At 49.1% G+C, this 21,222-nt stretch overlaps 1 protein-coding gene across 4 annotated transcripts in view; it reads right to left on the minus strand.

Moving 5' to 3' along the window:
- LOC140396088 (lysine-specific demethylase 7B-like) overlaps positions 1–21,222 on the minus strand; it is a 450,094-nt gene that overhangs the window by 25,546 nt on the left and 403,326 nt on the right. For 3 of the 4 annotated variants that reach the window (XM_072484188.1, XM_072484187.1, XM_072484191.1), the window contains one exon: positions 7,926–8,023. The exons of the other annotated variant lie outside the window; for it this stretch is intronic. In XM_072484188.1, coding sequence (XP_072340289.1) covers positions 7,926–8,023 — 98 coding nt within the window. The remainder of the gene's footprint in view (positions 1–7,925; positions 8,024–21,222) is intronic. 4 annotated transcript variants of the gene reach the window in all.

A 21,222-nucleotide genomic window follows, 5' to 3' on the forward strand; every position in this document is an offset into this window, starting at 1 on the left:
ATGGATAATTGGAGCATATTCTGGGGATCATCCGGAGGCAGAGGGGGTGATAGAGAAGAGTTACAGGGAGGTAACAACACCCAAGGTACAGGACAGGAATAGCTGGGTTACAGTCAGGGGAAGAAAAAAAAACACCAGGCACACAGTGCAGGGATCCCTCGTGGCCGTTCCCCTTCAAAACAAGTATACCGTTTTGGATGCTGTTGGGGGGGGGATGACCTACCGGGAGAAGGCCCTAGCGGCCAGGTCTCTGGCACTGAGTCTGGCTCTGGGGCTCAGAAGGGAAGGGGGGAGAATAGAACAGCAATAGTTGTAGGAGATTCAATGGTTAGGGGAATAGATAGGAGATTCTATGGTCGCGAGCGAGACTCCCGGAAGGTATGTTGCCTCCTGTGTGCCAGGGCCAGGGATGTCTCGGATTGTGTCTTCAGATCCTTAAGGGGGAGGGGGAGCAGCCAGAAGTTGTGGTGCACATTGGTACCAATGACGTAGGTAGGAAAAGGGGTGTGGAGGTAATAAATGAGTTTAGGGAGTTAGGCTGGAAGTTAAAAGCCAGGACAGACAGAGTTGTCATCTCTGGTTTGTTGCCGGTGCCACGTGATAGTGAGGCTAGGAATAGAGAGAGAGTGCAGCTGAACACGTGGCTGCAGGAATGGTGTAGGAGGGAGGGCTTCAGGTATTTGGATAATTGGAGCACATTCTGGGGAAGGTGGGGCCTGTATAAGCAGGACGGGTTGCATCTGAACCAGAGGGGCACCAATATCCTGGGAGGGAGTTTTTCTAGTACTCTTCGGGAGGGTTTAAACTAATTTGGCAGGGGACTGGGAACCGGATTTGTAGTCCAGCAACTAAGGTAGCCGATATTCAGGACGCCAAAGCGTGTAATGAGGCAGTGGGGAAGGGAACACTGACAAAGGAGAGTACTTGCAGGCACGGAGATGGGTTGAAGTGTGTATACTTCAACTCAAGAAGTATCAGGAATAAGGTGGGTGAACTTAAGGCATGGATTGGTACTTGGGACTACGATGTGGTGGCCATCATGGAAACTTGGATAGAAGAGGGGCAGAAATGGTTGTTGGAGGTCCCTGGTTATAGATGTTTCAATAAGATTAGGGAGGGTGGTAAAAGAGGTGGGGGGGGGGTGGCATTGTTAATTAGAGATAGTATAACAGCTGCAGAAAGGCAGTTCGAGGAGTATCAGCCTACTGAGGTAGTATGGGTTGAAGTCAGAAATAGGAAAGGAGCAGTCACCTTGTTAGGAGTTTTCTATAGGCCCCCTAATAGTAGCAGAGATGTGGAAGAACAGATTGGGGAACAGATTGGAAAACAGATTTTGGAAAGGTGCAGAAGTCACAGGGTAGTAGTCATGGGTGACTTTAACTTCCCAAACATTGAGTGGAAACTCTTGAGATCAAATAGTTTGGATGGGGTGGTGTTTGTGCAATGTGTCCAGGAAGCTTTTCTAACACAGTATGTAGATTGTCCGACCAGAGGGGCAATATTGGATTTAGTACTTGGTAATGAACCAGGGCAAGTGATAGATTTGTTAGTGGGGGAGCATTTTGAAGATAGTGACCACAATTCTGTGAATTTCACTTTAGTAATGGAGAGGGATAGGTGCGTGCAACAGGGCAAGGTTTACCATTGGGGGAAGGGTAAATACGATGTTGTCAGACAAGAATTGAAGTGCATAGGTTGGGAACATAGGCTGTCAGGGAAGGACACAAGTGAAATGTGGAACTTGTTCAAGGAACAGGTACTACGTGTCCTTGATATGTATGTCCCTGTCAGGCAGGGAAGAGATGGTCGAGTGAGGGAACCATGGTTGACAAGATAGGTTGAATGTCTTGTTAAGAGGAAAAAGGAGACTTATGTAAGGCTGAGGAAACAAGGTTCAGACAGGGCGTTGGAGGGATACAAGATAGCCAGGAGGGAACTGAAGAAAGGGATTAGGAGAGCTAAGAGAGGGCATGAACAATCTTTGGTGGGTAGGATCAAGGAAAACCCCAAGGCCTTTTACACATATGTGAGAAATATGAGAATGACTAGAGCGAGGGTAGGTCCGATCAAGGACAGTAGCGGGAGATTGTGTATTGAGTCTGAAGAGATAGGAGAGGTCTTGACCGAGTACTTTTCTTCTGTATTTACAAATGAGAGGGGCCATATTGTTGGAGAGGACAGTGTGAAACAGACTGGTAAGCTCGAGGAAATACTTGTGAGGAAGGAAGATGTGTTGGGCATTTTGATAAACTTGAGGATAGACAAGTCCCCCGGGCCTGACGGGATATATCCAAGGATTCTATGGGAAGCAAGAGATGAAATTGCAGAGCCGTTGGCAATGATCTTTTCGTCCTCACTGTCAACAGGGGTGGTACCAGGGGATTGGAGAGTGGCGAATATCGTGCCCCTGTTCAAAAAAGGGAATAGGGATAACCCTGGGAATTACAGGCCAGTTAGTCTTACTTCGGTGGTAGGCAAAGTCATGGAAAGGGTACTGAAGGTTAGGATTTCTGAGCATCTGGAAAGACACTGCTTGATTAGGGATAGTCAGCACGGATTTGTGAGGGGTAGGTCTTGCCTTACAAGTCTTATTGAATTCTTTGAGGTGACCAAGCATTGGTCAGTGGATGGTAGTGTACATGGATTTTAGTAAGGCATTTGATAAGGTTCCCCATGGTAGGCTTATGCAGAAAGTAAGGAGGCATGGGATAGTGGGAAATTTGGCCAGTTGGATAACGAACTGGCTAACCGATAGAAGTCAGAGAGTGGTGGTGGATGGCAAATATTCAGCCTGGATCCCAGTTACCAGTGGCATACCGCAGGGATCAGTTCTGGGTCCTCTGCTGTTTGTGATTTTCATTAATGACTTGGATGAGGGAGTTGAAGGGTGGGTCAGTAAATTTGCAGACAATACGAAGATTGGTGGAGTTGTGGATAGTGAGGAGGGCTGTTGTCGGCTGCAAAGAGACATAGATAGGATGCAGAGCTGGGCTGAGAAGTGGCAGATGGAGTTTAACCCTGAAAAGTGTGAGGTTGTCCATTTTGGAAGGACAAATATGAATGCAGAATACAGGGTTAACGGTAGAGTTCTTGGCAATGTGGAGGAGCAGAGAGATCTTGGGGTCTATGTTCATACATCTTTGAAAGTTGCCACATTAGAGCTGTGAAGAAGGCCTATGGTGCGCTAGCGTTCATTAACAGAGGGATTGAATTTAAGAGCCGTGAGGTGATGATGCAGCTGTACAAAACTTTGGTAAGGCCACATTTGGAGTACTGTGTACAGTTCTGGTCGCCTCATTTTAGGAAGGATGTGGAAGCTTTGGAAAAGGTGCAAAGGATGTTGCCTGGAATGGAGAGTAGGTCTTACGAGGAAAGGTTGAGGGTGCTAGGCCTTTTCTCATTAGAACGGAGAAGGATGAGGGGGCGACTTGATAGAGGTTTATAAGATGATCAGGGGAATAGATAGAGTAGGACAGTCAGAGACTTTTCCCCCGGGTGGAACAAACCATTACAAGGGGACATAAATTTAAGGTGAATGGTGGAAGATATAGCGGGGGATGTCAGAGGTAGGTTCTTTACCCAGAGAGTAGTGGGGGCATGGGATGCACTGCCTGTGGAAGTACTTGAGTCGGAAACATTAGGGACCTTCAAGCAGCTATTGGGTAGGTACATGGATTACGGTAAAATTATATAGTGTAGATTTATTTGTTCTAAGGGCAGCACGGTAGCATTCTGGACAGCACAATTGCTTCACAGCTCCAGGGTCCCAGGTTCGATTCCGGCTTGAGCCACTGTCTGTGCGGAGTCTGCACATCCTCCCCGTGTCTGCGTGGGTTTCCTCCGGGTGCTCCGGTTTCCTCCCACAGTCCAAAGATGTGCAGGTTAGGTGGATTGGCCATGATAAATTGCCCTTAGTGTCCAAAATTGCCCTTAGTGTTGGGTGGAGGTGTTGACTTTGGGTAGGGTGCTCTTTCCAAGAGCCGAATGGCCTCCTTCTGCACTGTAAATTCAATGATTAATCTCGGACAAAGGTTTGGCACAACATCGTGGGCCGAAGGGCCTGTTCTGTGCTGTATTTTTCTATGTTCTAAGGTGGAACCTGTACAGACAGGACGGTTTGCACCTGAACCAGAGGGGCACCAATATCCTGGGAGGGAAATTTGCTACGGCTCTTCGGGGGGGGGGGGGGGGTTTAAACTAATTTGTCAGGGGGCTGGGAAAACGAGTTGTGTTCCAGAAGCCAGTGTCGAGAGTAGTGAGGTACTGAGGAGGGTATCAAGGTCGCAGGAGTGTCCCAGCAGACAGAAAGGTGGGTTGAAGTGTGTCTACTTCAATGCAAGGAGCATCCGGAATAAGGTAGGTGAACTTGGAGCGTGGTTGGTACTTGGGACTACGATGTTGTGGCCATTACGGAGACATGGTTAGAACAGGGACAGGAATGGTTGTTGGAAGTCCCGGGGTATAGATGTTTCAGTCAGAGTAGGGAAGGTGGTAAAAGAGGTGGAGGAGTAGCATTGTTAATCCAGGATAGTTTAACGGCTGCAGAAAGGCAGTTTGAAGGGGATCTGCCATCTGTGGTAATATGGGCCGAAGTTAGAAATAGGAAAGGAGCGGTCACATTGTTAGGAGTTTTCTATAGGCCCCCCAATAGTAGCAGAGATGTGGAGGAAGAAATTGCAAAACATTACGGATAGGTGTGGAGGTCTCAGGGTAGTTGTCATAGGTGACTTTAACTGTCCAAATATTGATTGGAACCTCTATAGGTCGAACAGTTCGGATGGGGCAGTTTTTGTACAATGTGTGCAGGAGGGTTTCCTGACACAATACGTGGATCGGCCGACAAGAGGGGGGGGCCACATTGGATTTGGTACTTGGTAATGAACCGGGCCAAGTGTTAGATTTCTTTGTGGGAGACCACTTTGGAGATCGTGACCACAATTCGGTGTCTTTCACTATTGCAATGGAGAAGGATAGGGCCATACGTCAGGGCAAGGTTTATAATTAGGGGAGGGGTAATTATGATGCGATTAGGCAAGAATTAGGGAGCATAAGATGGGAACAGAAACTGTCAGGGAAAGGCACAAATGAAAAGTGGAGCTTGTTCAAGGAACAAATACTGCATGTCCTTGATCGGCAAGTCCCTGTCAGGCAGGGAGGAAATGGCCGTGTGAGGGAACCATGGTTCACAAAAGAAGTTGAAAGTCTTGTCAAGAGGAAAAAGGAAGAGTATGTAAGGATGAGAAAACAAGGTTCAGTAGGGTCGCTTGAGGGTTACAAGGTAGCAAGTAATGAGCTGAAAAAAGGGCTCAGGAGAGCTAGGAGGGGGCATGAGAAGTCCTTGGTGGGTCGGATCAAGGAATACCCCAAGGCTTTTTACTCTTATGTGAGAAATCAAAGAATGACCAGGGTGAGGGTAGGGTCGGTCAAGGACAGTAGTGGGAACTTGTGCATGGAGTCAGAAGAAATAGGAGAGGCGTTGAATGAATACTTTTCTTCAGTGTTCACAAAGGAGAGGGGCCATGTTTTTGAGGTTGAGTGTGTGATTCGGGCGGGTAGGCTGGAGGAAGTAGATGTTCTGAGGAAGGATGTATTAGCAATTTTGAAAAACCTGAGGGTCGACAAGTCCCCCGGGCCAGATGGGATATACCCAAGGATTCTTTGGGAGGCAAGGGATGAGATCGCAGAGCCATTGGCTTTGATCTTTGGGTCCTCGCTGTCCACGGGGATAGTGCCAGAGGACTGGAGAGTGGCGAATGTTGTTCCTCTGTTCAAGAAAGGGAATAGGAATGACCCTGGTAATTATAGGCCAGTTAGTCTTACTTCGGTGGTCGGGAAGATAATGGAAAAGGTCCTGAAGGATAGGATTTATGACCATTTGGAAAGATGCAGCTTAATCCGGGATAGTCAACACGGATTCGTGAAGGGTAAGTCTTGCCTCACAAATTTGATTGAATTCTTTAAGGAGGTAACTAAGTGTGTAGATGAAGGTAGAGCAGTTGATGTCGTATACATGGATTCTAGTAAGGCATTTGATAAGGTTCCCCATGGTCGGCTCATGAAGAAAGTAAGGAGGTGTGGGATAGAGGGAAATTTGGCCAATTGGATAAGTAACTGGCTAGACAGAGGGTGGTGGATGGAAAATTTTCAGACTGGAGACCAGTTACCAGCGGTGTACCACAGGGATCAGTGATGGGTCCTCTGCTATTTGTGATTTTTATCAATGACTTGGAGGAGGGGGCTGAAGGGTGGGTCAGTAAATTTGCTGATTAACATAGAATTTACAGTGCAGAAGGAGGCCATTCGGCCCATCGAGACTGCACCGGCTCTTGGAAAGAGCACCCTACCCAAGGGCAACACCTCCACCCGATCCCCATAACCCAGTAACCCCACTCAACAGTAAGGGCAAGTTTGGACACTAAGGACAATTTATCATGGCCAATCCACCTAACCTGCACATCTTTGGACTGTGGGAGGAAACCGGAGCACCCGGAGGAAACACACGCACACACGGGGAGGATGTGCAGACTCCGCACAGACAGTGACCCAAGCCGGAATCGAACCTGGGACCCTGGAGCTGTGAAGCAATTGTGCTGCCCCTGATGACACCAAGATTGGTGGAGTAGTGGGTGAGGTGGAGGGGTGTTTTAGGCTGCAAAGAGGCATAGATAGGATGCAGAGCTGGGCCGAAAAATGGCAGATGGAGTTTAATCCTGATAAGTGTGAGGTGATTCATTTTGGGTGAAAAAATTTGAATGCGGATTACTGGGTCAACGGCAGGGTTCTGAGGAATGTGGAGGAACAGAGAGATATTGTGGTTCATGTCTACAGATCTCTGAAAGTTGCCACTCAAGTGGGCAGAGCCGTGAAGAAGGCTTATAGTGTGTTAGCGTTTATTAACAGGGGGCTTGAGTTTAAGAGCTGCGGGGTTATGCTGCATGACCCCGGTGAGACCACATTTGGAGTATTGTGTGCCGTTCTGGTCACCTCATTATAGGAAAGATGTGGAAGCATTGGAAAGGGTGCAAAGGAGATTTACCAGGATGCTGCCTGGTTTGCAGGATAGGTCTTATGAGGAAAGGTTGAGGGAGCTAGGGCTTTTCTCTTTGGAGCGGAGGAGGATTAGGGTTAGGGTTTAATAGAGGTTCATAAGATAATGAGGGGGATAGATAGAGTGGACGTTCAGGAACAATTTCCCCGGGTGGATGTAGCTGTTACAAGGGGGCATAACTATAAGATTCGGATGGGAGATATAGGAGGGATATCCAAGGCAGGTTCTTTTCTCAGAGAGTGGTTAGGGTGTGGAATGGACGGCCTGCTGTGATAGTGGAGTCGGACACTTTAGGAACTTTCAAGCGGTTATTGGATAGGCACATGGAGCACACCAGAATGACAGGGAGTGGGATAGCTTGATCTTGGTTTCGGACAATGCTCGGCACAACATCGAGGGCCAAAGGGCCTGTTCTGTGCTGTTGTGTTCTATGTTCTATGTGCGGGGTAGGTGGATTGGCCAAACTAATTTGCCCCTTAATTGGAAAAAATTAATTATGTATTCTAAATTTATTCAAAAATAGTTTCAAACGTGTTTGTGAATAAAAGCTTTAAAAGTTTGAGCTCCATTCCTATCCTTCACTGCCTGACTTTGAGGTACAATATGGAGGCTTTTAAATATTTTATGTGTAGCTGCACACATGGAGTAATTTAAAAGGGCAGACTTATGCACAGGCTATGCAGGAACTTTCAGGTTGCGCGCATAGTTTAGAAGAAATGTTGGGTCGGGGTATCTAACTAAATAAATTATCAATAAGCAAAAGGTTCAGTGGTTCCAATAAATATCACTTTCTAATCGCACAAATACAAATGGATGCTCGCTATGCAAGACAGTGATTCCCAAACATTCAAATCCACACATGATACTAGGGTCTGACCTCTTCTGATAGTTTGGCTGCTGTTCCAAGTAAGTTCCTTCCTTCACGATTCACCAATTCACTGCTATCCTCAACAGCTTCCTGCTTATTAGGCTCAACTGTAGAACAAACAACAGATCAACATCACTGATAGCCCTGATGGTGTCTAAAGTAGTATGCTTAGAACAGATCAATGTACCGTATCCCAAAGGGCTGGAACCACAGCTGGCCTCATGGCTGAGCAGCCAACCATGGTTAGTATTAATTAAAAACATTCAAAAAACAAACAACAATTTTCATGGTTCGACTCCTGGCTGGCTCGGGATGTAATTTTTGGACGGCATGGTAGCTCAGTGGTTAGCACTGTTGCTTCACAGTGCTGAGAGTTTGGCTCAAGATGGATAAATGAGAGTTTGGCTCAAGATGGATTGGAACTTTATGGGAAAACAAAATGTTAGATAAAGCTTTGTGTGCAGGAATGTCAAGACAGGCTTTTTGGTAGCAAGCTGTAATCACTTGTTCTATTGTACCAGACAAATTGTAGTAACGGCCTTGGGAATGGTTGCTAGCTTTAAAGATCATTATAATTGAGCTGAAAGCACAGACAGAATGCGAGGGGGCTGTTCTCAGAAATGAACCAGTGTCAAAATGTAGGAAACTTTTACTAGATGTATTGACTTTGGCTTACTGTTGTAACTCTCAGAGATAGTGGTTTTAGCTCTGGCCGAGAAATAAACATATGTTGAAGTAACTTAGTGTTCGATTGATCATTTCATCCGGACTGAAGAGAAACTAATTCACAGAGCCAGGGTCCCAGGTTCGATTCCGGCTTGGGTCACTGTCTGTGCGGAGTCTGCACATCCTCCCCATGTCTGCGTGGGTTTCCTCTGGGTGCTCCGGTTTCCTCCATTCCCGAAAGACGTGCTTGTTCGGTGAATTAGACATTCTGAATTCTCCCTCTGTGAACCCGAACAGGTGCCAGAATGTGGCGACTAGGGGATTTTCACAGTAACTTCATTGCAGTGTTAATGTAAGCCTACTTGTGACACTAAAGATTATTATTATTACAAACAGATCCACAAGCCACATATTTATCTTCAAAAAGCTTTTCTTTACTGGGAGGGAGCAAAGCTAGCTTTAGTAGGCCACAAATGAGTACAAACCGAGTTGGCAAAATGCAACTTTGGTTTATTTACCATATACAACTGATCCCAGCCGGGTCTGTATTGTCGGTACCATACCTGGCCGACTTTATATAGAACTCAATCATGAATGTCCTCGGGCTCCCCACCCCCTTAGTGGTGGACCTTACACTCAGCAAGACTCATCTGCTTTGTCCCAGGTGATGTCAAGCTTATTGAGTGTTGTTGGAGCTGCACTCATCCAGACAGGTGGAGAGTATTCCATCACATTCCTGACTTGCGCCTTGTCGACTCTGGACATTCCTTTGAGAGTTAGGTGAGTTACTTGCCTCAGAATACCTAGCCACTGACCTGCTCTTGCAACCAGAGTATTTATCTGGCTGGTCCAGTTCAATTTTGGGTGGTGACACCCAGGATGTTGACAGATGATAATGCCACTGAATGTCAAGAGGAGATAGTTAAGAGTCTCTCTTGCTAGAAAGTCATTTCTGGCTCGTGTGGTGCAAACGTTACTTGCACCAAACCTTATCAGCACAAATCTGAACACTGCTCAGGCTTGTTTTATTTGGACACGGACTGCTACAGTCTTTGATGAGTCACAAGTGGTGCTGAACATGGTGCAACCATCAGCAAACATCCCTACATCTGACCTTACAATGGATGAAAGGCCATTGGGAGAAGCTGTTAACTTCGGGAGGAGAGAGCATCGGACCTGCGCGGGACAGCTTTCGCTTGAGCTGTTCAAACAGCGCACTGGAATTCAAGAAAAAAAAATCAAGTGACATCACAGGAAAGCAATAAGCTGATTGGTTGGTGAGTGGCTGATATTCGGGACCGTGTCTAAATAGCTGTAACTAAAAGAACTATTTTAAAATTAATTTATTAATTAGTTCTAGAAATGGCAGTTAGAGGGGTAAAGTGCTTCACTTGTGAGATGTGGGAGGTCTGTGAAGCTCCCAGCATTCCGGACAAGTACATCTGCAGGAAGTAAATCGAATTGCAGTTCCTCACAGACCACATGGATCGGTTGGAGCATGGTGGTGGCGGAAAGCATCATAGGCAGTAGTAGAGATGTGGTTACACGCAAGGTGCAGGAATCCCCTGTCACTGTCCCCCTCTCTAACAAGCATATTGCTTTGGATACTGTTGGAGAAGATGGCCTATTAGGGGAAAACAGCAGCAGCAGCAGCCAGAGCAGTGACACCACGGCTGGCTCTGTTGTTAAGCAGGGAGGGACAAAGCGAAGAAGAGGGGACTCCATAGTCAGAGGCACAGATAGGCACTTCTGTGGGAGTGAAAGAGACTCCAGGATGGTATGTTGCCTCCCTGGTGCCAGGGCCCAGATATGTCTGAATGGGCAGGAGGTCGTGGTACATACTGGTACCAACGACATAGGCAGGAAGAGTGACAAAGTCCTGCAGCAGGAGTTCAGGGAGTTAGGTAGAAAGTTAAAAACAGGACCTTGAGGTATGTAATCTCTAGATTACTCCCTGTGCTACATGCCAGTGAGGCTAAAAATAGGAAGGTAGTTCACCTGAACACGTGGGCAAACAGCTGGTGTAGGAGCGAGGGTTTCAGATATCTGGACCAAGGAGGGCGAGTTCCATCTAAACTGGAGGGGCATAAATATCCTGCCCATGAGGTTTGCTAGGGTTTAAACTTGTGTAGCAGGGTGTTGGGAACCGGAGCAATAGGTCAGTAGGTGAAATAACTGAGGGGGAACCAGAGAATAGGGCAGTAAGACACAGAGGAAAAACACGCAGGGAGAGGTGACATACAGAGATACATAGAAGATAGGAGCAGGAGGAGGCCTTTTGGCCCTTCGATCCTGCTCCGCCATTCACATGATCATGGCTGATCATCCAACTCAATAGCCTAATCCTGCTTTCACCCCACAGTCTTTGATCCCATTCTCCCCAAGTGCTATATCCAGCCGCCTCTTGAATATATTCAAAGTTTTAGCATCAACTACTTCCTGTGGTAATGAATTCCACAGGCTCACCATTCTTTGAGTGAAGAAATGTCTCCTTATCGCTGTCCGAAATCCTCAGACTGTGATCCCCTGGTTCTGGACACACCCATCATTGGGAACATCTTCCCTGCATCTACACTGTCTAGTCCTGTTAACATTTTATAAGTCTCTATCAGTTCCCCCGACATTCTTCTGAACTCCAGCGAGAGTCATATGACAGTCCTCATATGACAGTCCCGCCATCCCTGGAATCAGTCTGGTAAACTTTTGCTGCACTCCCTCGAGAGCAAGAACATCCTTCCTCAGACAAGGAGACCAAAACTCCACACAATACTCCAGGTGTGGCCCCACCAAGGCTCTGCAGCAACACATCCCTGCTGCTATACCCAAAACTTCTCGCAATGAAAGCCAACATACCTTTAGCCTTCTTTACTGCCTGCTGCACATAAGAACATAAGAACTAGGAGCAGGAGCTGTTTAGCACAGGGGCTGTTTAGCACAGGGCTAAATCGCTGGCTTTGAAAGCAGACCAAGGCAGGCCAGCAGCACGGTTCAATTCCCGTAACAGCCTCCCCGAACAGGCGCCGGAATGTGGCGACTAGGGGCTTTTCACAGTAACTTCATTGAAGCCTACTTGTGACAATAAGCGATTTTCATTTCATTTCATTTCATGAGTAGGCCATCTGGCCCCTCGAGCCTGCTCCACCATTCAATGAGATCATGGCTGATCTTTTGTGGACTCAGTTCCACTTTCCAGCCCGAACAGCATAACCCTTAATCCCTTTATTCTTCAAAAAACTATCTATCTTTATCTTAAAAATATTTAATGAAGGAGCCTCTACTGCTTCACTGGGCAAGGAATTCCATAGATTCACAACCCTTTGGGTGAAGAGGTTCCTCCTAAACTCAGTCCTAAATCTACTTCCCCTTATTTTGAGGCTATGCCCCCTAGTTCTGCTTTCACCTGTAAGGTTTTCGGGCAATTCGGCCCTTTTTGGACTGCCCAAGAATAAAACCCAGAGACTGTAAACTGGACACTTTTCAGCCAAGGGAACGTAACCAAATTTCCCAGCAGGCTTGGTCCGCTGAGCCGAGTAGTGGCATAGGTATTTACAAACCCCCCCCCCCAGGAGCTACAAGGAAGAAGGAGCCAGACAACTAGATAAGATTAAAACACAGACAAAGGGGCACGGGAATACACAAGGGGCCTGCCTGCAAGCAGGACAATGGGATGGTCATAGCCCCATGCAGATGTAAATGACTTGGCCTCCACCAGAGCAGAATCCAATCAACACCCCATCAACATAGCAGCGATCTCCGGAGCAGATGGAAGACTTTGAAAATCTTCACAAGGGAGCTCAACCTCATTATCTCAAAAAGCAGACTGGAGGCGGACCTAGGGGAGGTACTCCCATCTGGACAGGTCTGACCGGCTCAAAGGGGGCAGGACCAGCGGGAACTTTAAACCTTATGGATTCAATGCAAAAGGGGCTGGCCGAACACAGGAAAAAGCCAGGTAAAACGGATATAAAAGGGGCTGTGTTTCGATTGAGGGGCTCTTGGCTTGACCTCTCCACCTTTGACTTGACTTCTCGCAGCCTGTGACCGTAAGTACCCTGCAGCAGCTTACGAAACTCCCTTGACTTTGATAGTGGTTGAGGCTTTGGGGAAGGGGACTTGATTTGTGTTTTGTGCCATTGCTAAACTTGTGTAACAATAAGATTTTACGTTGTGTCCGTTATAGTACTTCTTGAATAGACTTAGTTTGTGTTAGAGCTTAAGATTTTATTATAATTTCTTCTGTTTGATGATTTTGACCTGGGTTTTGCAATAAACCTCGATTTGCTGATAATTGGAGTCGTTTCAATTCTTCAATCTCTCACCAGCGATCTCTGACCAAGTCATTGTTAAGATATTCCTCACCTTAATTCCGGGGTCGAGAATCTAGGGTCATCTTGAACGCTTCGAAACCGTTCACTCAGGACAGGCTGCTGGTTAGGTAATAAACAGCAGTGTCTTATTCTCTCTCTTGGGAAAGCTACTCCAGCGAAGTAGGAACTGGGTTGGTGTTGTACCACCGGCAAGAGAGAGAATCACCTGGGCATTGGTGGGGGTCTGGATATCTGTGTGATATAAGCCTCAGGCTTCCGGTTAGGGATAAACGGCAGGCTTGATTCAGTGCTCTCTCCCGTGGAGGTGTCCCAGTGCGGCATCCCCTGGCCTCTGAAGTTTCAGTGCCAGCTGGAGAGAGACACACACAGATACTCAAACCCCAGATATCGGCCCAGTAGTGGAGTAGCAGAGATGGAACCCTCTACAATGGCGACCGCGGCAGGACCCCGGTGGTTTGGAGTATGTGACTTGGCAGAGGGGGTGAGGGAACAAAGTAAAATGGAGGAGAGAATCTCCTCATATATGTGGCAAAAGGTCAACCTCACCAAACCTTGGCTCTCAGAATTAATCAATGCGGAGCGACCCGTAATGGCGGCGGCCGCATGGACAGAAAGTAAGGCGCACAAAAGGCACTTGGAGAAGGCAGTGTGGCTGGTCTGCTTGTCCCAGCAGGTAGCCAAAACAGAGCGAAGGGTGGAAGAATTAGAGCAGGAGTTGGGAGAAGTCAGGGCCAGCGCAGGGGACAGCGCTAGCGCAGCGGAACGACTGCGGGAGGAATTGGCAGAAATTAAACAGGGCAGCCTACAGGAAAGCGAGTCTAACCGGTGCGAGAAGGAATATCTCCACTGCCAGATAGTGGAGGGTAAGGCAAAGGAATGGAGGCTCCAGGAACTCTGTGCTCGGAGTACAGAGCAGTGTAGGAAGCTGGAGGGGAAGTACCGGGACATCCAGGCAGCATGCCGAGTGGCTCGCGAGGAAGTAGGGGACTGTGCTCACGGGCCGTGCCAGGCACGGATAACAGAGTTGGAGGAGACCTTGTCCAAGGTCAGGGGACAGGTACACCTGGTAGGTCCAGGGGGGTTCCCAAGGGGCAAGGTGCTCCTCGCAGCGGATGATTCCCCAAAGGCCAAGGGGAATAGACCGCCTCCTGAGGCGCCGGGATTGTGTCCGGGTCGGCGGGGGGGATCGGACCGCCCGGTCAGGGGTAGGTCCAAGGGGGGTCAGTGGTGTATCCCCAGATAGCGGCGTCTCCTATATGGGTAGTTAGCCCGGGGACAGGGGGGCTACCCAACGGGGCAGGAGAGCTGGACGCCGGGGAGGCGGAGGAGCAGGAACCCCAGGTAGGGCAGATGTGCCCTGTCAGGCAGAGAAGGTATGGTCCCCCAGCGGGGCTGGCAAATAGGGGACTGGTTGAGGGCGACATTATCATTCCTCATGGGGCATCCGCGCTCAGGGGGATGGTGGCCCACGTTCCCAGGCTAACTCCGAAAGGGGATCCGTCGCTTCATTTTATGGAGGTGGAGCAGGCAGCCAGCATTAATGACTGCGACGAGGGGGAGCAGGTAAGGATGCTCCTGATGACCCTAGGTGCAGGGCAGTGACCTCCGGGAATGGGGGAAGACCTGACACATGGGCGGCAGCACAGACTGCTGTGCTGGAGGCAATGGGTTTGAATCTGGGGAGCCCTTTCATGAGGGTGGGGGAAACCAAGCAGCAACCAGGGGAATCTCCCACTATGTTCGCAGACAGGCTGTGGGTTGTCTATGTGGAGGCATGCGGGGTTCCCGCGGATAGACAGAATTTAGGGGAGAGAACAGCTAAAGACCCTAGTAGCCAACTGTCTCCCTAACGTTAGGGCAAAAGCCGAACACTGGTTCGACCCGCAGACCCCGGCCCTTAATGAGGCAGAGGTCCTTAGGAAACTCACCCTCGCATACCGCAATGGGGAGAGGAGTGAGGAAAAGCTCCTTAAGGGTAAAGTGCGTGAAATCGCGCCAGCACCCCCTAAGAGAGAGTGGAAGCATGAGGGCACCCGGACCTCCGACAAGAAACCGGTATGCTACGGGTGTGGTAAGGCCGGGCATTTCAAGAGGGAGTGTGAGAACCCTAGCAAGGAGGAGAGGGCTCCCGTAGTAGAGAGTCAGACCCCGGCGGCAGGAGCAGCTGCCCCGGAAACCATCGATTTAAAAAAACTTTTAGCCTTTTTGCAGAGCCTAGCAGCTGGGTCGGGACAGGTGGCAATGACAACGGGCCAGGACCTGCCCGCACCCACACCACAAGAACCCGTATGACTACCCAGGGAGCAGCCTCAGGAAAAAGGGAGCGCAGTGGTAGTTCTAGCCCCAGATCCTGGTCCGGTCCAGGTGCAGGGTCCCATTCTGGAGGCTGCCTCAGCGGCTATTTGCAGTTTAAATCCCTTAAGGTGGGACCCATGCGAACGCCACATCAGTCAATTTAAATTGTTCCACCCCATAAGGGCAAGAAAGAGCAAGGTGGGGGGAAGACTGGGGGTGGTAGTGGAGAAACCCCCCGTAGAATTAACGACGGTGGGGGAGGTCCCTGACTCCACGGTCACACAACCGGTGACAAGGTGCTGTCCCGAAAGGGCAGTCCCAAAGAAACCGACAGTGCTGCAAGCACCCAGCCCAGGGACAGTAACGATTCCCAAGCCATTACCTGTGGGTCAGGTGGCCTGTCTTAGTATAGAGGCTAGGGAGGCAGAGGAGAGGGAGGTATCACCTTGGGCGTGGGAACCATCCAGGGGACGAAGGAGCAATCGGGTCTCCAAGCCCCCGGTAAGATGGTCCCCAGTAGAAGGGAACGGTGAGGGATGTAGGACATTATCCAGTGCTGCCACAGGTAGCCCAGTCTCCAGAGGGCGCAGAAAGGGATCCCCGAACCCCTTTGGGGAAGGAGAGGCAAGGGGCAGTCCGGACCCCCGGGAGGGGAAGGTCTGGCCCGAGCTGTTGGTCCAAACAGGTGAACAGCCCCAGTATAGCGGGGTCCAGTTTTAATTTGGCCACCCGGAGACGGGTGGCATTGTATATAGCATTTTCCCCTGTTAGTTCTAATTAGTGTTTAGTGGTGTGTGGGTTATTTAGGATCGTGGGATCACAGAAGCGCATAATGCAGTGATATAATGAATGAGCAGCAGGCACTAGGACCCTAGTGGAGCCGGGCTGTGGACACAGAACCACAGACAGGCTGCGGCAATTTCATGTTGATTTCCCAACTTCAAAGCGGGAGCTGCTGCTGCCGCTGGATAGAAGCCATGCACTTTGAGGTAGGTAGTTCTGTAGAGGCAAGGATGTGTTTTGTCTGTTTTACAGATGGGGCACCCGACGATGTGGAGCTTGCTGATAATCTTGGCGATGGTGGGACCGGGAGAACTCCGCAGAGGCGAGACAGAAGAGTCCTTCGTCTATGGGTGCTCTGGCGGCAGAGCCCCTCTTGTCACTACCGGACAGGGAGACCAGGTGGCCACAGAGCAGACCCGCTACTCACACCTGGGGAGGTGGCCTGGATGGCTGGGGTCGAACTCGACCAGGTACTCCAGCCACCAGAGCTTCACCTATGGAGAGGCCTCTGTACTCTGCGAGGAGATGCAGGTGGCGACTGACCGGGTTAGGGTGACTGAAGGCAGGCGGGTGTGTTTAACCTGTAAGGGGGACGTTCCTTTGGGGAGATGGTGGTGGCTCAGGAAGCTGAGCCTGGACATGAGGGATCGGTCCTCGGACTGGGAACGCCTGGACAACAACACCTACCGGACCATCACGGGGTCACCGGGTAGGATCACCGTTTGCTGGGATAAGTGGTGGGCTTCTGACCAGGGCATTTATTTGTGTTTATGGGGGTCTACCAAGGCATGTCCACAAGGGGCATCGATCACTTTTGTTAGGTGGTGGCAGAACCCAGGGAACGGGATGAATTGACCGCAGTGGGCAGGGATGTGTAACGCCCAGGGAAGGGATGACTGTAAAAGCTACCGAACTGCTGGTTCAGGTAAAGAGACCCCTGCCCACAGCCCAACCAATCGACCCTCACAACTGTCCGATCACCACCAGGGGGCCTGAGAATGGTTTAGTGTTTGTCCCCACAAAGAAAATGTTGTACCAGGGGGTACATTATGCTGTCGCCTCAGTTGTACTGAACCTCTCAGCTGCAGGTATCGACGACGAAGGAAAATGAAGAGCCTTCAACGGGAAGAAGCGAAGTGCAGCCCAGAAAGGAGGATCCTTAGTGAAATAAAGAGATTCAAATGTAAATAGTTGTATGGATTCGCGGGTTTCAGTTACTTGATTGTGATATATGTACAGGGACCCTTACGTTTGGGGTTCCGGTGAAATGTGTGTATGTTACTGTGTGTTTAAATTAAGTATGGTCTTGTCTTTCCCTTTCAATGAAATTAGGGGTAGCCTAGATTAAGGGAACTGTCTTGGGACTTGAAGTTTCGCATGTTGTTGAGGGGGGGCCTACGGTCCACACAAAAGGAAATGATTGCCCTTCACCTGTGTCGATACGGTCCAAGCAGGTAGGGACGTATCGAAGGGGCATCTGTAAGGTTTTCGGGCAATTCGGCCCTTTTTGGACTGCCCAAGAATAAAACCCAGAGACTGTAAACTGGACACTTTTCAGCCAAGGGAACGTAACCAAATTTCCCAGCAGGCTTGGTCCGCTGAGCCGAGTAGTGGCATAGGTATTTACAAACACCCCATCAACATAGCAGCGATCTCCGGAGCAGATGGAAGACTTTGAAAATCTTCACAAGGGAGCTCAACCTCATTATCTCAAAAAGCAGACTGGAGGCGGACCTAGGGGAGGTACTCCCATCTGGACAGGTCTGACCGGCTCAAAGGGGGCAGGACCAGCGGGAACTTTAAACCTTATGGATTCAATGCAAAAGGGGCTGGCCGAACACAGGAAAAAGCCAGGTAAAACGGATATAAAAGGGGCTGTGTTTCGATTGAGGGGCTCTTGGCTTGACCTCTCCACCTTTGACTTGACTTCTCGCAGCCTGTGACCGTAAGTACCCTGCAGCAGCTTACGAAACTCCCTTGACTTTGATAGTGGTTGAGGCTTTGGGGAAGGGGACTTGATTTGTGTTTTGTGCCATTGCTAAACTTGTGTAACAATAAGATTTTACGTTGTGTCCGTTAGGGATAAACGGCAGGCTTGATTCAGTGCTCTCTCCCGTGGAGGTGTCCCAGTGCGGCATCCCCTGGCCGCTGAAGTTTCAGTGCTAGCTGGAGAGAGACACACACAGATACTCAAACCCCAGATATCGGCCCAGTAGTGGAGTAGCAGAGATGGAACCCTCTACACACCCGCCAGTGGAAACAACCTGCCCGCATCTATCCTATCTATTCCCTTCATAATCTTATATGTTTCTATAAGATCTTTCTAAATTCCAACGAGTACAGTCCCAGTCTACTCAACCTCTCCTCCAAATCATTTATCCAAATCATTAATGTATATTATGAATAGCTGCGGTCCCAGCGCCGATCCCTGTGGTACCCCACTAGTTACTGCCTGCAAATTTGAAAAGGACCCATTAATCTCTACTCTTTGTTTCCTCTCTGCCAAGAGATAAGAACTGAGGGAGATCGACATTAGTAGAGAAATGGTGCTGGGTAAATTGATGGGATCGAAGACGGATAAATCCCCTGGGCCTGAGAATCTGCATCCCAGAGTGCTTAAGAAGGTGGCTCTGGAAATAGAGGATGCATTGGTGGTCATCTTCCGGGATGCTATAGACTCTGGAACTGTCCCTGCAGATTGGAGGGTAGCTCACGTCACTCCGATATTCAAAAAGGGAGGTAGAGAGAAAGCAGGGAATTAAGCCTAACATCGGTCGTGGGGAAAATGCTTGAATTCATTATCAAGGACTTTATAGCGGAACATTTAGAAAGCAGGATCAGTCAGAGTCAGCATGGATTTATTAAGGGTAAATTATGCTTGACAAATCTGTTGGAATTCTTTGAAAGTGTAACCAGTACAGTTGACAAGAGGTAGCCAGTCGATGTGGTATATTTGGACTTTCAGGAGGCATTTGACAAAGTCCTGCACAAGAGATTATTGTGCAAAATTAAAGCGCATGGGATTGGGGGAAATGTATTGAGTTGGATAGAAAACTGGAGAATGGGCAATGAAGTGGCAAATGAAATACAATGTGGAAAAGGGTGAGGTTATGCACTTTTGGAAGGAGGAATTTAGGCATAGACTATTTTCTCCATGGGGAAATGCTTAAGAAATCAGAAGCGCAAAGGGACTTGGGAGTCCTTGTTCACTATTCTCTTAAGGTTAATGTGCAGGCTCATTCGGCAATTAAGAATGATCCCTGCAATGAAGAGCTTGTCGTATGAGGAACGGTTGAAGACTCTGGGTCTGTACTCTTTGAAGTTTAGAAGGATGAGGGGGGATCTTATTGAAACTTACAGGATACAGCGTGGCCTGGATAGAGTGGACGTGGAGAGGATGTTTCTACTCATAGGAGAAACTAGAACCAGAGGACACCATCTCAGACTAAAGGGACGATCATTTAAAACAGAGATGAGGAGGAATTTCTTCAGAAGTTCAGAGGAATTTCATGGTGGTGAATCTGTGGAACTCTTTGCCGCAGAAGGCTGTGGAGGCCAAATCAGAGTGTCTTCAAGACAGAGATAGATAGGTTCTTGATTAATAGGGGGATCAGGGGTTATGGGGAGAAGGCAGGAGAATGGGGTGAGAAAATATCATCCACGATTGAATGGTGGAGCAGACTCGGTGGGCCGAGTGGCCTAATTCTGCTCCTATGTCTTATGGCTGGCAGAGAGTGTTATAACCTGCCTACTTACCATTGGCTGGGGACTAATGACTATCCCACAATCCTGTGGCAGTATGAGCTTCCCCAATGAGGGGGGCGGAGAAACCACTAGTAAACTCCTAGTATAAATAAAGCTGGCCAGTTCAGGAACCAGCAGGAAGGAGTATGTAGCAAGGGAAGTTACTGCTACTGTTATGTACATATGTTATAGTAAATAAATGTTATTACTTTGTATCCTTAAAACTCGTGCTGGATTCTTCGTGGCCCTTACAAAATTGGCGACGAAGGTTAAAGTGAATAGCTGTCTACACTGCTGAAGCCATCTCCCTGGATTTTTGTTGGATACAGGTTGGAAGTTGTTTTCTACTATGCCATGCCTCTGTATGGACGTTTGGATGTTTTTGATGCTGCGCTGGAAAGCTGGAACCAGTACACACAACGGATGCGTTACTATTTCCGGGCAAACAATATCACCGAAAACGAGCACCAGGTGGTCATATTGCTCACCGCCTGCGGCCCGCATACGTTTGGGGTGATTAGGAGCCTTACGTACCCAGCTGCGCCGGACACCAAAACGTTTGATGAACTTGTGAATATAGTGGGGCAACATTTTAACCCAACCCCGTCCACGATAGTCCAGCGTTACCGGTTTAATACCGCTGAGAGGACCCCTGGAGAATCCCTTGCCGATTTTCTATCCAGGCTACGCAGGATTGCGGAGTACTGTGACTATGTGAGACCTTGTCAGAAATGTTACGCGACCGTTTGGTTTGCGGTATTAACAATGCGGCCACCCAGAGAAAGTTGTTAGCGGAGCCAACATTGACTTTTCAACAGGCCATTCAAATAGTATTGTCCCGAGAGAGTGCAGAGCGAGGAGTACAGGAGCTACAGGGAATGGAAGTGCATGCCTTGGGGCGCAATCCCTTCCGTCCGAAAACGTCACCCCGCACCCCTGCGAGGCAACGTCCGGACCGACGCCAGTGGCTGTCGGACATTCCTCCCCGAAGGGAGCCTTCTCCAGAGCCAATGGATGAGGAGCCATGTCCGTGTCAGACTTGTAGGCGCCGACCCCGTCGCGGACGGCGGTCCTGGGGGCGCCAGAGGCGCCGTCGTTCCGAACGAAACTGGGACCAGCCCAGGAGCCGTAACTGGGACCAGCCCAGAGGCCGTACCTTCCATGTGGATGAACCTGCGGCGACTACTCCTGAGGACGTGGAAATGGAGGACGACTGCCTGCAGATGCATTGTGTGGCAGCTCCCCGTGTGGCCCCTATTAAGGTGACAGTACGGGTTAATGGCCACCCGCTTGAGATGGAGTTGGATACTGGCGCAGCGGTCTCCGTGATCGCCCAGAGGACATTCGACCGCATCAAGCAGGGTATACAGACCCTTACATTAACCGACTCACAGGCCAGGTTGGCCACCTACACGGGCGAACCACTAGACATTGCAGGAACTACAATGACCCCTGTTGTCTATGGACGCTAGGAGGGGCGTTTCCCACTT

The sequence above is a fragment of the Scyliorhinus torazame genome, chromosome 19 (genome assembly GCF_047496885.1).
Source record: "Scyliorhinus torazame isolate Kashiwa2021f chromosome 19, sScyTor2.1, whole genome shotgun sequence".
In the NCBI taxonomy this organism is placed as follows: domain Eukaryota; kingdom Metazoa; phylum Chordata; class Chondrichthyes; order Carcharhiniformes; family Scyliorhinidae; genus Scyliorhinus; species Scyliorhinus torazame.